General features: G+C 43.2%; 1 protein-coding gene across 2 annotated transcripts in view; it reads right to left on the bottom strand.

Moving 5' to 3' along the window:
• Positions 1-822: 822 nt before the first annotated feature.
• Positions 823-14,047, bottom strand: part of LOC142210492 (tyrosine-protein phosphatase non-receptor type 11-like) — a 76,295-nt gene continuing 63,070 nt past the window's right edge. The window contains exons 7-16 of one of the 2 annotated variants that reach the window (XM_075279681.1): positions 13,106-13,202; positions 11,739-11,818; positions 11,097-11,252; positions 9,192-9,323; positions 6,711-6,865; positions 6,559-6,626; positions 5,464-5,609; positions 3,892-3,992; positions 3,417-3,541; positions 823-1,139 (exon numbers count right to left, since the gene is read on the bottom strand). In XM_075279681.1, the coding sequence (XP_075135782.1) occupies positions 3,457-3,541; positions 3,892-3,992; positions 5,464-5,609; positions 6,559-6,626; positions 6,711-6,865; positions 9,192-9,323; positions 11,097-11,252; positions 11,739-11,818; positions 13,106-13,202 (1,020 nt within the window). In that variant the 3' untranslated portion in view covers positions 823-1,139; positions 3,417-3,456. Of the gene's footprint in view, positions 1,145-3,416; positions 3,542-3,891; positions 3,993-5,463; positions 5,610-6,558; positions 6,627-6,710; positions 6,866-9,191; positions 9,324-11,096; positions 11,253-11,738; positions 11,819-13,105; positions 13,203-14,047 lie in introns of both variants that reach the window. The other variant, XM_075279679.1, reaches the window with a different exon arrangement.

Below are 14,047 nucleotides of genomic sequence, written 5' to 3'. Positions count from 1 at the left end.
ACTCCAACCTGTGCTTTGTCAACAAAGGTGAGAAGTTAGCAAAATCTCGGAATGGAGACTTGATCAGAAACAACATCCTACTGTCCCAGGTGGTTATGGGTACAGAGACATGATGTCTGACCCCAAACCCAAAAATAAATATTAGAGCTCCATTATATTCTTTCCTGTGGGGCCCGTTCTGTATACCACTGATACTAAATCTGCAGGATATGAATCTCCCACCCCACCCCAATATTTGGGGTTCTCCTTGTCTGCTCCATTTGATCAAAAAGTTTGTTCAGTTACTAGGGATGCATGGATCTGGAGATTGTGGAGGGGTGTAAGGGATTGCTTAGGGCTAGTTCACATGGCGCTAGTGACCGCGTATTTTGGTCCTGATTTTCAGCAGGAAGCCGCGTTGGAATAGGACCAAAATGTGCCTGTCGCGGCTTCAGACAGTTGCGGCTTCCCACTCCGGAGTAGGCCCAAATGAATGCCGCAGCTCGATCAGCCGCAAAATCCGCCTGAAGAAAGGGCAGCTCGCTTATTTTTTGCACGAGCAGGAACACACCGCTAGCGGTCTACATAGACTTCCATTGTGAGGGGGCGGATTTTGAGGTCAAAATCCACCCCTTCTTGCCCTGTGTGAAAAAGCCTAAATATTCCAGAATTATCCGACAGGAAACAGAAAACCTTCACCGGTTTCTTCGATCCATTCTGTCTTCAGGTTTTGGTCTTGTAAGATTTTAGACATCCGGGCAGCTCCAGTTGAACATACAATGTGCTAGCAAACAGGACACCCTCAGGGTAGGAAACCATCAGTAAATTTTGCATTTAGGACCAACATTTTATTATACATTTTTACAAAACAAGGTAAAACAAAAAGAACTGACAAAAATATCTAAAACTCAGTGGATTCTCATAGGCACTTAAATAAATACTTCGCCAAAAAACACTGAGGCAAAAAAAAAAAAAAAAAATTGTTCTGTCATAATAAGTTACGGTGGATGTGCTCTTCCCCACAAGTGCGTCTTGCTCACGTCTCTTGCTCATACTTGTGGATCTCCATTTGGAGCTGGCGCGGGGGCTAGGCAGGGGTAAGCTGCAGAACTGGGGGCTACTCCAGACAGCCATGGCCAGGGAAATGGAGACAAAAAGTGCTGTCCTGCAAGAGAAGTCAGAGTATAGGATTAGCGGGTCCATGCAAACATGAACTGATAAGAAAACGTCTTGGGGTATGTTCACATGGTGGACAAATTCCTCTTCACTTGCCAATTAGGCTCTGATGAATGGATCCTAAATGAGCTGCGTGGCTTCTGGGTTCCATGGCTGAACCAGTCACAAAACCTACAGCAAGATTGAAGCAGGAGGCGGAAATAAAATAAGCTTCCTGCTCAATCTCTGTTTCCCATGGAGTATATACTGTATATAAAACAAAAAACTTGATAGTCTTCAGTAGTTGATACCTTTTTAATGGCTAACTAATAATGATGACAGATTACAGCGTTTCGGAACTCTCGGCTCCTTTCTCAAGTAAATTTAAAACCATTTCTGAAGGAGCAAATTTATGTACAAAAGGGCACATAGGGATAGAACTCCAGGAGGAAGGGGGGGGGGGGAGGGTTATTAGTAATTGGTACAAACAATGTAAACATTCCAGGTTTTATCAACAATTTACATTATTTGTACCAATAACTAATAACCCTCTACCCCCCTTCCTCCTAGAACTCTAACCCTATGTGTCCTTTTGTACATAAATCTGCTCCTTCAGAAATGGTTTTAAATTTATGTGAGAAAGGAGCCGAGAGTTCCGAAACGTTGTAATTAGAGATGAGCGAACACTGTTCGGATCAGCCGATCCGAACAGCACGCTCCCATAGAAATGAATGGAAGCACCTGGCACGCAGACTTTGCCGGCGGCCGGTCGCTTAACCCCCCGCGTGCCGGCCGCTTCCATTCATTTCTATGGGAGCGTGCTGTTCAGAACGGCTGTTCCGAACAGTGTTCGCTCATCTCTAGTTGTATTCTGTCATCATTATTAGTTAGCCATTAAAAAGGTATCAACTACTGAAGACTATCAAGTTTTTTGTTTTTTTATATTTCCTACCCACTGGCTAACACAGTACGAGAACAAACATTTTCCTTACTCCCATGGAGTACAATGGCAAGCAGACTCGGGATAGACTTTTACCATGTGAACATGTCCTTAAAGGGGTTTTCAGGGATCAGGATATCAATGACAAATCCTAGGCATAGGTGGGGGTTGACACCAAAAATCCAATACATAACTTATAATTCCTAAATCTGCTTTATACACTAGGAAGTGTATACAGAGCTCACTAAGCAAAAAAAAAAAAAAAAAGTCACTGGAGGGGAAATTGCTCAGTAGTAATATGTTGGTTATCCGTCGCTTCTCAGTGATTTCCCCTTAGAAAGGACCTTTCATCAGAGTGGGCACAGGCAGTTCCATATACTGCTGGAAAGCTGACAGTGCGGTGTATTCGGTCCCGGTACTGTAGCGCTTTACAGTCAGAAGGGCGTTTCTGACAGTCAGTCAGGTACCTCCTTCTCTACAGCAGCGCCTATCGCGCTGTATCGTGTGAGCGGGGAGGAACGCCCCCTCCCCTCCTGATAATACTCGTCTATGGACGAGCACTGTGAGTAGAGGGTTCCTCCCCGCTCACACTGTACAGCACTATAGGCACTGGTGTGGAGAAGGACGTTCCTGACTGACTGTCAGAAACGCCCTTCTGACTGTAAAGCGCTACAGTACCGGGACCGAATACACTGCACTGTCAGCTTTCCAGCAGTATATGGAACTGCCTGTGCCCACTCTGATGAAAGGTCCTCTTTAGTGACTTTTTTGAGGTCCATTATCTATTGAGGCAGTGGGTGCACCCCCATACACAAGATAGTTGGTCTGGTCTGCACAACCTGGCAGGTTCAGCCGATGTGCACTTACTTGTATGGGTGCTCTAACATGAAGGTTTCAGACTGTAGGTTATGTGCACCTTTCTATATTCTGATATGTCAGACACAGAGGATCTCATCAGTGAAGTTGACATGCACATTATGGGGATCCTCACCCAAACATAACGGAGTGCACAACAGCATAGCTCGGAAATCTGTGCCATAAGCCAAAATGGCGCAGCTCTTGAAAGAGCACTCAAGTCCCTTTGATCTAGACAAAGCACCGCAGAAAGGTACAAACACACTAAGCCGCCTTAGAAATTTTTCTTGCAATACCATTCCTAACCACACGGTTTGCTATCAAGAGATAAATATATGTCACAGCGCCATCTAGTGCTCAAAATATTAACTGCTTTAATTCACCACTTACATGCAAACTAAAAAGATCGAAAACAGAACCATGGAGGAAAATCTCCAAAATGCTATGGAAATGAAACACACAACTAGCCACAAAATAATATGGAGACGCTTCTTACTCAATATCAGTGCATCTGGAAACGCCATGGATTATCTGCCAGCATTACTAGTACTTGATTTGTGTGTTCTCCTAATATTCAGATTCTCATAGACACAGGTGGAATCATCGCTGACTCTGCAAACAGAAGATAGGAAAATAAATAACTAGAAACTAGTTTATGGAGGGGTTAAAAAAAAATAAAAAAAATTCTAAACATTTTCCAAAAATTTTAAATTAATTCAGTGGCAATACTATTTTTACGATAAATACGTAAACGTATTCCCAGGATAGTTAGCCACTGCTCATGAACACTCAAAAACCACCCACTTTGGGAGCTCATTTTATCCAACCCCCCTGCCCCTCCTCCCCCAACACACACTACCACTTTGTGGTCCGCCAGGCTTCCTTCGCAACGAATTTCTGTTTCCTGTACCTGATTAATAGAAATGTGATGTGAATGCGGCCCGAGACTGCCCTATGCTTACCTAGGCTGACTAGGTGCTGCCGCTGGAGGGGATTTGACTTTTAACTTCTCCCCCAATGGATAATGTATGTTGCTATATTCTCGATCCTTTGCCCGGTCCCTCTGTACCACAAAAAAAAAAATAAAATAAATAAATAAATAAAATGTTACATACATATTCTGATATATGTAGGAAAACCCATCTGTAAAATTCAAATGAAAATTTCAACAATCATCTACTGTTAGGTTACGTTTATACAATTTTTTGCAGGTGGATTTTGAGGGAGAATCCAGCTCAAAAACCACCTGCAAAGATGGCTCCCATTGACTCCAATGGGATGCGCTCGCTTTTTTTCCGCGAGCTAAGGGTGCATTCATACTGAGTATACGCTGACTGATTCTGAACGTTAAACGCGTACGAAGCAGAACCCATTCATTTCAATGGGAGTCGGCATACGCGCGTATCACATTGAAACCAATAGGGGAAAAAAAAAGCAGCCCATTCATTTCAATGGGGAGCGTTCGTATGCTGGCTCCCATTGAAATGAATGGGATTTGCTTTGTACGCGCTATTCTGAACATCTTTTAACGTTCAGAATCAGTCAGCGTATATTCAGTGTGAATGCACCCTAATAGGGGAAAAAAAAAAAAGTTGCGACATGACCAATCTTGCCGTGGATTCCTCGGCTGAGTCAGTCACAGCGTCCACAGCTCGAGACACGCTCCTCTTTAGGCCCATTCATTCGGGCCTAATCAGGAGCAGGATGCTGCAATGAATGACGATGCACAGCACTGGCATCCCGCCATGGCTAGCTGCGCCAAAGTTTACATGGCGAAAACCATTTTCCACCATGTGAACATACCCTTATATGTACCAATATTTCTGAAAGTTGCTTCCTACTCGCTGAGCATGTACTTTATCTGTGCCTTTCCTCCCCGTAAAGTTGCAGCTACCCAATAGCTTACATTCGTCCATACTGCACAACAGTATACGTTTCCCCATCAGCTGTGCTTGGTGTTGCAAGCTTTGCCCGATTTACAGGAAACATGGCTGCTGATGGATGGGCCTCTGACCCATCCATCACCATCCTCAGCAAAAAAAACTCTGCGCATGTACAAGGATTTATAAAGGAGGAGGAGGTTGATGGATGGGTCTGGTCACGAGCTATATAGCACAAATCCAGACGCCATACTGAAGCTTCTACTCTGCACAGAGAATATATTATACATGACCCGAGAAAACAAAAGCCCATTGTATTTCCCCATTAGTACATATTTCTATGGCCGTCACCAGGTATCATAAAGGTCGATGTCAGAAATGAAAGACACAGAAGAAACATTTCCAACACACAGAAGTTTAACTTCCCATTTATGAGAACATTTTACCAATTCTTCACAGTAAATGGCGCCGTTTCCTCAAAACCCATACGAGGTTAACGCCAACTAAAGCTTCATTTTATTTACTGATCGCCGTTTGCAGGCCATTGCCTAAGTCAAGATGCCGCCTTACTGCCCATTTACCTCCATCTAGTCCTCAAATAAACTTGTTTTATTACAAGATGTGCTGCAGATTGGGAAAATGAACTCCTCTCACCTCCTCCAGATACTTCTTCCTGGTCTCGATATATTTCTGTACGGCCATGTAAATGAATTTATACTGCGCCTCTGTCTGCACCATTCCTGAGCGTTGCTGTCTCACCATCTGGATGGTTTTGGGGATGTCAATGTCACAGTCTAAACCTGTATATGGGGGGGGGGGGGGACACAAATTCATACTTCAGATGAAACAAATCACAACTATAACCAAATATTAAAGGGACTTGTTATCTTAGACATAAAGGTCTGATACATTCGGGTTCCAGCGATCATTCATGTATCTCCCCATACAGCGGTCCCGACCCCCTGGCCTGCCTGATGCCACAAATTCTGAGAATGAAGCAAGGACCATCCATCCCTGGTTCTCTTCATTCACTTCCATACAGTATTGAGTATAGCCATGCTTTTATAGAAGAAAATCATAAGCGGGCTAGTCTGTTTTTGGAATTCCCATAAAAACATCTCCCAACCATACCGGATTGAGCAGGACCGTTTCGGGTCCTGGGTGGCATCAATCGGCATCCAGAGGACACCATACAATTGAGTCTACACCATGTTTCATCTAATTTTGTCGTCTGTGCACCACGATTTGGGGAGGGGGGATATTACTTATACTGAGGGACTATAGTGAATAGGACATTACACCAACAGCCACAAGGAAGAGGATTTTATATGGTGTAGGCCATAATTCGGCATGACCACCACTAACGTGACCTTACACTGAGTGGGGACACAGAGGGATAAGGTTTGGAAAGGGTGTGGCCAAAGGAGCATGGATGGAGATTGACGTGTGGCTTAGTATACCAAGATGTAGGGGGGGGCTGTAGGTTGGACTTGATGGACTGGAGTCTTCATCCAACCCCATCTACTATGTAACTATGTGGATTTGTCACACTGCACACAGAGTTTTTGTTCCTTTGTCGGTCCTCTATCGGTTTGGGGAATATAAAACTGAATGTAGAGCGCCATACATGTACCACCGCCTCCCTATTCACTGGGGCAATGCCACCACGCAAGAGCCCAAGTACAACACCCAGGGGTGGGAATCATACCCATCAGACTTAGGACTATATATCATATCTTGAAGAGTTACCTTGTCTGTTTATAATGTCGACCAGAATATCAATAACTATGATGGTACCGGTGCGCCCAATGCCAGCACTGAGAAGAAAGAAAATCTACATTAAAAGCTCAATATATAATCCCAAGACATCGTGACCTACTCCAGCACAGTAACCTCCATACCTGCAGTGCACCACTATAGGCCCAGAGCCTGGAATACTTTGCTGTTCTGTATTAATTTCTTCGAGGAAGCTTAGGACCCCTCCTGGCTCATTCGGCACCCCGTGGTCTGGCCAGCTCAGATACTGATAGTGCCAAATACGTCTTGGAGGTTCCTCCTAGGACAGTAAATACGGCGTTAGTACTAAATATTCTTAGGTTACTGGTTTAAACTTTCACTGTGGTTTTGTAGCTGCAGTTTGATGGTGATTTGCTAAGGCATAGACGGCTGAGATCGTATTATAGGTCTGCTGAGAGGATACACAAGCCTTGACTTATAATACAAGTCTTAGATGGGAGATTGCCAACAAGTACATGTTCTCCATCCTGCTCATTGGTATAGAAGGTTCAGTGAGTAGCATTGTGTGATATTATACTACTAGTGTCTGATTTTGGCCACATCTGCGTCAGAATCTCATTTGTTCCGTGATGGCCGAATCACGCAGTATCTATTACATGACAAGTGCCACGCATCAATGACCTTGTTCTCCCTTTAAAGGCACATCATGGACAAAATCGGATCAGAATACATAACTTTTTATTAAAGTGTCATCGAATCACTACAAAATGGTTAAGACAATACACTTCACTATAATCCTAAAATCTGCCATTCCTCAGTAGCGGTAATTACAGAAACATCTGCGAGATGTAACGTTGGCAGCAGGTTGCGTGCCCTCTGATCTGTCTGACAGCCCGTAGTCTGATGAGAAGCGGACAAAGATGTGTTTATTATCCAATTACATATGGGTGAACGCCGCTACAGAAGAGCTGTCACTTTCCATGATCTGGAGAAGGCTGCGGAACTAGACGGAAGTGTCACAACACCGCATGGAAAACTAGTCATTATGTGCAAATATTTCTAGACAAATGCAAAAAAAATTAAACCCCCAGTGGTGGGGGTCTACAGCCTGACTGTCATGGAGACAGCATCACTGGTGGCTTTATTAACCAATTATATTTAGAGTGCCAGAAAGTTTACAATCTTGATCTCCAAAAAGGATTTTCAATATATTTATAGGTTTCCAGGACTTCGTAACACCATACTGGGACCAAGGGCTAAAGTTTAGTTGTATGCATATGCCAAGGCTCGACAACCTATGAAGTATAGCTCCAGATCTTTAGAGATGAGCAAGCAGCACTTATGATCCAAGGTAAACCCCCAACTCATAACAGATCTCTGAAACTAGGTAAAGCTGGCCATGCACATCGCCTACGTATTAGCCAAACACACCAACTTCAATAGGTATGGCCTACCACCTAATGTGATTGGGGGCTACTGACTCTTCAATGGCGGATGTCAAGAGAAGGATCAGGCAGATGGATTACAACATGCATGATCTTCTTGTTTTCTGGGAGATAACCAGCTTCCAGAGTTGTCCCCTTTCTCTGTTTGGTACATAGGCACTGCTTTGCCAAAGAATGTACGAGTATGTGTATTGGAGGCTTCACCAAAGTCAACCAGATTTGATGGAAAATACATTTTTTTTTTTTCTTGGTACAATGAAGGTCAAAAGGGTTTGTCGACAGAAAAGGTGTTCATTGCGTGATGGATGGGGATTTTGCACGTTGCAGGTTCTCTCCTTGAGCTACAGGGTGGAGGCTAGCTGCTATATTTCCTATACGTAGCACATGGAGTATACAGGAAATTCTACTCCCCCAACTCTCTCAATTCTCATATTATAAAGTACTGTACAGTATTTAGAACTCTATGGTACGACAGAAGACAATATCAGCTACAGTAGCCTGTGTGTGTGCACATCTCCTCCCCCAGCTACCTTTCCCCTCTCCATAGGCTTCTATGGGTAGGATATAATCTGATCCCTCAGGGAGTCAATACTCCATTTCAACTGCCAAGACAGATTTAGCAGAGTGAACAGTTCAGGAGGGAGATTGAATTGTTAAGGGCACTTTTCTCGAAGATGTACTTTAGAATTTCTTAGATTCGACTGTATTATGGGGATACTGTCACTCCTTAGGGAGAGACCACCTTGTCAGGTGTGTGGAGTCTTACAAAGCCATTTTCGCTCCACTGTGGGGGATCATGGGAAGAATATGCAAATATGTTTCCCAAGATGTAAATAGGGAAACCGTGCCTCTGTATGCTGCCCTCTAGGGGAAGCTGCCTTGAACATCATGCCCGGCTTTGCCACAAGCCTTTGCTGCAATGATGTGGGATTTTGTACTTGGCAAAATTTGTTGAAAAAACATTGATCATTAAGTGAGAATATTCTGGCGACCTGCAGGCAACACCTGATGGCCGACAAAGTTACGACATACATTTATACATGGAACTGAACACCACATGATCTATCCTAGCGGTATCTACAGTCGAATTACTATCGAACTATTTGCCTTTTCAATGGATTTGGAGCGGTGTACAAGAAAAAGCTAAAGCAAGTCCAGTGACGAGAGTTACATCAATACTAATAGAATTTAAAGTCTTACCCTGTCTATGCGAGACATCTGTAACTCCCGGAGGATATAATCCTTTTCTTGACGCAAGGCCAGGCTCAAAACTCGGATGCAGCCATAGTCCTTGGAAGAGTTTTCATCAGGCCAATAACGAAAACATTTTTTCTGTAATTTGAGAGGCAAAAGATTTAGAGAACAGAAATTATAGGCAGTCTATTCTGCTCAGGGCTCCGAATAGCCAAGAGAGATTTCATGTCCGGTCAAATGGAGCCGAAACGCAAATGCACACTCTAAAAGGCTCCCAACCTGCTAACTGGGGGCAGCATCTCCTACCAAATCAATAATGGCGCATGGTCTGGCTTTCACAGAAAAAAATAAAAGTTAACAGACCTGCAAAAAGCAAGCAATGACTCAACACGTTACCTCTGACAATTCGGCATTACCATTTCCCTTATCAACAAGGTGCATCCGCTACACATCAATACTTAATACATGTCCATCAAGTTCCACCATTCTCCATTAGGTGCACAGCATGCTTCGATCTCTGCCATTTTAACATGCTGACAGTATCTTCCTCTTGGTGTAAAGCTTTCCACAGTTTGACTACTATAACTGCAGAGACCCTTTTCCTAATATAAATCTCCTAAAAAGCCCACTTAGAGAACTTTTTACCTATTTCAACACATTGGGAATTTTTTCTTTAGGTCCCACCATTGCCCATTACAGCACAAATTATACTCAGTCAGGTGGGTGGGCCTAGGCTTGAGCAGAAGAGGGACCACCCATCTGACAGTAGAATTGTATTGAAATTAACAGTACCGATTGCTCAGGAAAGGTGGTTGTAGAGAAAAAAATTCTAACCTACCGACGTTCTATGAGATAGGAATTCCATCTCAGGTAATGAGGACCTTTACCACTCCCACCGATTCTAGTTCTTAGCATCTGTGAATAGGCTCTGCTCCACTTATTTCGGCACAGTTGGAATTTTCTCTCTAGCCCTCACAGTTCCTGAGCTTTAAGTGCAGTTAGTTTTGGTGCCTAATGCACTATTTAAGCTTGGTAATGTCAGAAGGGTAGTATCAGACAGGGGGTGTGATTCAGAGCACCAGAGGCAGCCAGTGCCAGGGCTCAGACTCACACCCCTTTTCTGCCCCTACCCGACACCACCCTCAGGACAATACAAGAATAAATAGTATATCGGGCACCAAAATTAACAGCATTGATTGCTCAGGAGTGGTGAGGGTTAGAGAAACAATTCCAACTGTGCCAGAATTAGTGCAGCAGCACTATATAAACTGATGGTAAGAGCTGGACTTGTTGGCTATTTCCATTTACCCTAAAATGATATTTGCTCTTGCAGTTGCTGCCAGACATACTGCCATGTCCATTACTTGTAACCAGAATGCCCAAAAGCTTCTCTAACACCCAAGTCCTCACACAGTCTGACAATGTTGTGAATGGACAGAGTTTATGTAGGAACAGGTCCCAGTGACAACGAGAATGGTAACACCCAGTTAGAATGTTCTGTTATTTCCCCAGGAAATGTATAAGAAAAGCATTGATAATGGAGAATGGAGTCTTCAGTTACTGTCCGTTATATGTCCGTTGCCCATAGACCTCAATGTTAAAAAGAAAACGGACACTTACTCTGTTTTTTCAAACGGACAGAAAAGTCCTGTATGTAGGATTATTTTTTTTGTCTGCTTGAAAAAACGGACATGGTTGTAAACAGACACAAGATAAAATCCCATTGAGATTAATAGAAATTGCAAGAGGACCAGCTAGTGACGGTTGCTAAAATCTTGTACAGACAATAACCATGGACACTGCTGAGCGGATACGGAACGGTACTGTGAACGCCCCCTGAGAAAGAACCAAGAAAGAAAACGAAGCCAACGACAATACACTGACCAACAATATCACCCAGACCCAACTTACCCTTGAGCGCTCCATCTCTTTGGTAGTCATTACAATAACATGAGTGTTCTCCTGATAGACCATAGACCAGAAGTCACACACCGTGTTCTGCAGGCATCCCTGAGTAGCTATATATACTTTATAGGGCTGGTTCCCACGCGTCTCATCCAGTGTACTCTATGGATACATACATGACAAGGGATTACATTACCCAGGAGATACTTTTACATAAGTAGCAAACTCCATTGATGAGTCCCAACACAGCCATCCCCCAAACCCTTCCTAAAACATGGTTCCAAGAGTAACACTTATTCCCTGTCCTGTGCATAAAGTGTCTTAATATGAGACCATTTCTTCTAGTCCCAGATAATCCCTTTGATGTACAGTATTTTTTGCTACTTAAATCATCTATATAGCTCCATATTACACGCATTACTCATTTATCACCATCTCACAAGTCATAATCCTTTGGCTCCCCATAACTAGGGTTGAGCCGAACTTGAGATTTCAGGATCGATTTTAAAATCAGATTTCTGATCATTTTCCAGCCAATTCCAATCCCAATCGTGATATTTGCTCGATCGCCAATCGGGATCCGATCTTTCCTGATCACTCAACCCCACCCATAACATTATCTGGAATAGTCCTAGATAACGACATTACCTTGATGTAGTTGGCATTAATATAGTCTGACCCTGGAATGCTGTCATCTGTATCTCTCAAAGTCACCCTCGTAGTATCAACTGGATAAAAAAAAAAAAAAAAATTAGAAAAATGTAAAATTAACTTTTTGACACATCACATTACCTACTGATAGAGTTTGGTCAGCAGGTGGCTAGAATACAGGATTAGCAGCCAGGTAATGAGGACCTTTCATCACCTCCACCATCTCCAGTTCTTTGCATCCTTCAAGAAGAGGAAACTTTATTCTGCACAGTTAGAATTTTTTTCTCTAGCCCCCACCACTTGTTCCTGCTCAATCAGTGCCATTTACAGCATCGGATTCGCCAATGAGCCTCTCTGTCAGGTAGGCCGGTCTCAGACCTTCTGCTCTGTCCCAGGACCGCCCACATGACAGCAGAGAACCTAATCACCATATTGGCTATTGAAACACAGGATAATGAGGAGTACAAAGGAACACATGGCTGATCTGTACACAAATAGCAGCAGAGGGGGGAGGCTCCTGCTGCAGTCTTGAAGCCAAACACAGGACAGCGAGGAGGTGGAAGGAGGACAAGGCTGATCTCTTGGGCTTTCTTTAGAAATCTCTCGTTTAAATGTTAAATGTAATATAAGACAATAAAGATAAAAAGGATTGAGATTGATAACTTTTTTTTTTTTTTTTTTTTGGGGGGGGGGGGGGGGGGAGTTTCTTCAAGATCTCCACAATCCCATTCTATCAACTTATCAGATTTTTTTTTTCCCTTTGGTCTCCACTAAAGCCAAGTATTTAAGTATTTTACTCTATGACATGAACAATACAGAACCATCCGGTATAGTACAGAGACCTCTCCAAAAGACCACCTCCCACCCCCTTGCCCAGGCCCCTTTCTGTAACAGATTTTCCGTTTTCCATACCACCTATTAGCCCCCTAGAAGGCCACTTTTTATGCAGTTTTGGGTAGTTATTTCAAAGAGGTTTCACTGTATTGGTGTTCATCTCCATGCATTCTTTGTACATAGTTCAATACAAGATGGCGACCAAGGGCCACAAATTAGATTAGCTTGGTCGATTGATTGCCCTTAAGGACCAAATCTAAAGTCCAAGCTATTTTTCCACTGGTTCAGTCCCAATAATGTTCTATGCCCTTTAAATAATGACTTCTCCCCACATTCTGCCTCGTTTCCTTCATGCTCGGCAAACATGGATGATGTAACATGTCGGGGCAGAAGATTTCATGGGCCATTCTTTTTCGTCCTCATGGGCACTAGCCTGTCTATGAATGCGCTTAGTGATGGGATATACATAGTATATAGACTGATTGCTACCAATCTGCCACACTCCGAAGGATGAGACCCGTCATACTTACATGGCAGAATATTCTTGTATCTATTTTTGCTTTTGTTCTCCGGCCTCTGCCCTTCTTTTCTGGGATAGAGCAGTTTACATTCCTGCTGCTGTAGCATCTGCTCAAAGGAAATAAAATGCCCAATTATTATATACACGTAAGGGTGAAACGAACAGATGAGACAATCTTTACAGCTAAACCCCCTCCCCACCGCTAAAGACCGCGCTCATGGCAGCATTTCATCTGTCCAACCCACATAACATATATAGCACCTTCAACTTCACAAGGTTTAGCACCTTCAAGGCATTTTCTGCTACACGTGTCAGATACAACTGTATTAACAGTATATTTATAGCCATGTGACATTTCATAGCAGGAACAGTTCAGTTCAACATCAATTTAGTCAATTCAGTGGCCGAGTAGTTCGGTGTCCCCAGAGATGGAGAAATCTCCACCATCGTGTTGTCAGGTCTAAAATCCTGCGCTTATTTAATGGGTCATTTCCTAACTTTACACCATTATCCACTCCTAAAACCAACAACCACCCCTTTAAAATAAATTGGCAGTCAGACATCCCTGGGTTCCCTGGCCCTTCGGAGATGGAGGTACAATGGACCCCTCAACCACTGGGTTGATATGGTTGACTTATAGGCAACAATTTTAGCACCAACACATAATAGATTTTCCTTATTTTGTGTAGAGAAAAAAATAAAATGGCGCCAATTTTATCTATGAAATTTAACACATGATCATAAATAACATGGCTGCTTAAAAGATGGATCACTATCTCCTATCGACAAGTCAAAAAATGTAGTCCTGGAAAACCCCTTGAATTGGTCCAGAATGAAGGCAATTAAGATTGTCACTTTAGGGGTCCCTCAAAGTCATCTTGGTGGGTTGAGAACATGAACACAAACACAGACTGCTCAACAATTCAAGACCCCTCAATTCTACATTCACATT

Source organism: Leptodactylus fuscus, chromosome 6 (assembly GCF_031893055.1).
Source record: "Leptodactylus fuscus isolate aLepFus1 chromosome 6, aLepFus1.hap2, whole genome shotgun sequence".
NCBI lineage: Eukaryota > Metazoa > Chordata > Amphibia > Anura > Leptodactylidae > Leptodactylus > Leptodactylus fuscus.
This window is presented reverse-complemented; position numbering and strand designations above follow the sequence as displayed.